The sequence below is a fragment of the Thermobia domestica genome, chromosome 1 (assembly GCF_964235325.1).
Source record: "Thermobia domestica chromosome 1, izTheDome1.hap1.1, whole genome shotgun sequence".
NCBI lineage: Eukaryota > Metazoa > Arthropoda > Insecta > Zygentoma > Lepismatidae > Thermobia > Thermobia domestica.
In genome coordinates this window covers 282251860-282254172 of record NC_137454.1, presented here as the reverse complement: position 1 = coordinate 282254172, position 2313 = coordinate 282251860, and the positions used below count along the sequence as shown (strand labels likewise).

Here is a 2313-nt window from a genome sequence, read left to right as displayed (position 1 = left end):
AAATTTTATCGTGATTCGTACGGTGGTTCAAGACTTATTAAATTATATATATATATATATATATATATATATATATATATATATATATATATATATATATATATATATGATCAAACATATGAGGAAGTAGATAACAAAGACATGAAAGAAGAAGTGATGAAGAAGATAGTACAAGAAGGGAAAAAGAAGGGATTAAAAAGTTGATAAATGAAAAAGGAAGGATTCCAATAATGAAAGGTTTTCCTAAAATTGATAAGAAAGAAATTAAACTAAGACCAGTAATGGGCTGCAGAGGTAACTATTTTGAACCACTAGAAGAAAAATTAAGAGAGATAATGGATGAAATCAGAGAAGAGCAAGAGACATACAAAATTAAGAACACGGAAGAATTGAAGAAGAAGCTAGATCAGATTAAGTGGAATCAAGAGAACATGTTACTGTTTAGTGTAGATGTTAAAGCCATGTTCACAAGTATAAAAAGAGATTATGTTTTAAGGGCGATAGATGAAGAAATGGAAGGGAAAGTTAGAGGTCAATGGAAAAAAGAAAAAGTTATAAGAGCGTTTAAGACGTTATGGGAAAATAGCTACTGTATAATTGGAGAAAGACTAGTAAGAATAAAAGAAGGTCTAAGCATTGGATCCAAGCTGAGTCCAGTTTTAGCGGAAATAGTGAGGAACAAGTGGGAGAAAAAAGTGACAAAAGAAGCAAAGGGAAAGTTAATCTTCTTCAGCAGGTATGTAGATGATTGTTTAGGGATATGGACAGGGAATAGAGAACAACTGGAGAAATATGTTGAACTCATAGAAGACGAAGAAAAAGGTATAAGGTTAGAATTAGAAGTAGAAGAAAATAAATCCATCAATTTTATGGATATGAAGATAGTGAGAAAGTAATTACCAGTTGGTATCAAAAAACGTGTTGGGCAGGTATTTATTGTCACTGGAGAAGTGATGTAGACAAAGCAACTAAAAATAACTTCATTAGGAACATGGAAAGGAGGATAGAGAACATCAATAGTGAAGAAGAGGGAAAGCAGAAAGATTTGGAAAATTTCTATAGACAACTTTAAAATAATGGATATAGGATAGAACAGATAAAGAGAAAGGAAAAAGAAGAAAATATAAAAAAGAAAAAAGAGGAAGAAAATAAGAAGTTTTATGGAATTCAGAGCATAGGAGAAAAGACGGAAGTGCTAAAGAGGTTATTAAGAGAAGGGGGTATTAAGACATATAGAAAAGGAGGAGAAACGTTGTTGAGGTGTATAAGGAAGAAAAAGAAAAGGAGGGAAAGCAATATAGTGTAGGAAGAAGAAGGAGTTATCTATGAAGTGAAATGTAGTAAGTGTGACATGAAATACATAGGGGAGACGGGAAAAAGGCTCATGGACAGATCGAAACAACATAAAGATGATGTTCGAATGAAAAGAGAAAATAATGCTATTTACAAACATGTGAAAGAAACGGGACATAGGATAGATTGGGAAGGGGCTAAAGGTTTAGAAAGAGAAAAAAGAAAGATTATTAGGAAGTGCAAGGAAGCGAGAAGAATAAAGAAAGAACAAGAGGAGAACTTAATGAACTGGACAAGTGGTATAAATATACATAAGCAATGGGAGAAATTATTAGAAGTGATAGAAAAGAAAAATGCATAAGACTACTAGTGCAATTTGAATATTTTCCAAATTTCTGTTATTTTATTTTGTTTTATTTTATATAAAGATCAATAGAATTGTAAATTGCGTTGACAATTAACATATATTAACAATGTAATTATATGATATTGTTACATATTACAAATTTAAATAGTTTTTAATTGTAACAACGGAAGCATCTACATGCATAATCTGTACAACAAAAATATTGAAATCGAAATGAAATCCTTTGAAAGATGAGAAGAAATACAATAAAAGAACACTTGCATCCGTAGAAGAACGAAACTAATAGAAACGTAGAAATCAAATGACATATTCGTTCATGCTTCACTCAGACAAATTATATATATATATATATATATATATATATATATATATATATATATATATATATATATATATATATATATATACAGGGTGCGAATTACCGGGGGGGATGAGGGGGATTTTCCCCCTCAATCACATTTTGTTCCCCCCCAAAGAAGTCAGCTGAAGTATCCCCACCGGGATGCTCGCTTTCCCTCTCAAACTATGCTTAGTATAACTCCAAATTTCACTGATTTTTGTTATTTCTTGTAAATTTAATCTTCTAGCTGTATTTCGAAATGATCGATGTAAACTGTTCAGTTTTGGTCATTTCTACTTACCACCTAATTACC

At 31.0% G+C, this 2313-nt stretch overlaps 1 protein-coding gene across 1 annotated transcript; it reads left to right on the top strand.

Moving 5' to 3' along the window:
• Positions 1 to 230: 230 nt before the first annotated feature.
• LOC145680050 (uncharacterized) lies at positions 231 to 896 on the top strand. Its single transcript, XM_081750424.1, has one exon. It carries the CDS (start codon positions 231 to 233, stop codon positions 894 to 896), a length of 666 nt encoding a protein of 221 aa, XP_081606550.1.
• Positions 897 to 2313: the final 1417 nt, after the last annotated feature.

Excerpts from the sequence above, each read along its gene's own strand:
- LOC145680050 (XM_081750424.1), top strand. The coding sequence starts at position 231 with ATGAAAGGTTTTCCTAAAATTGATAAGAAAGAAATTAAACTAAGACCA.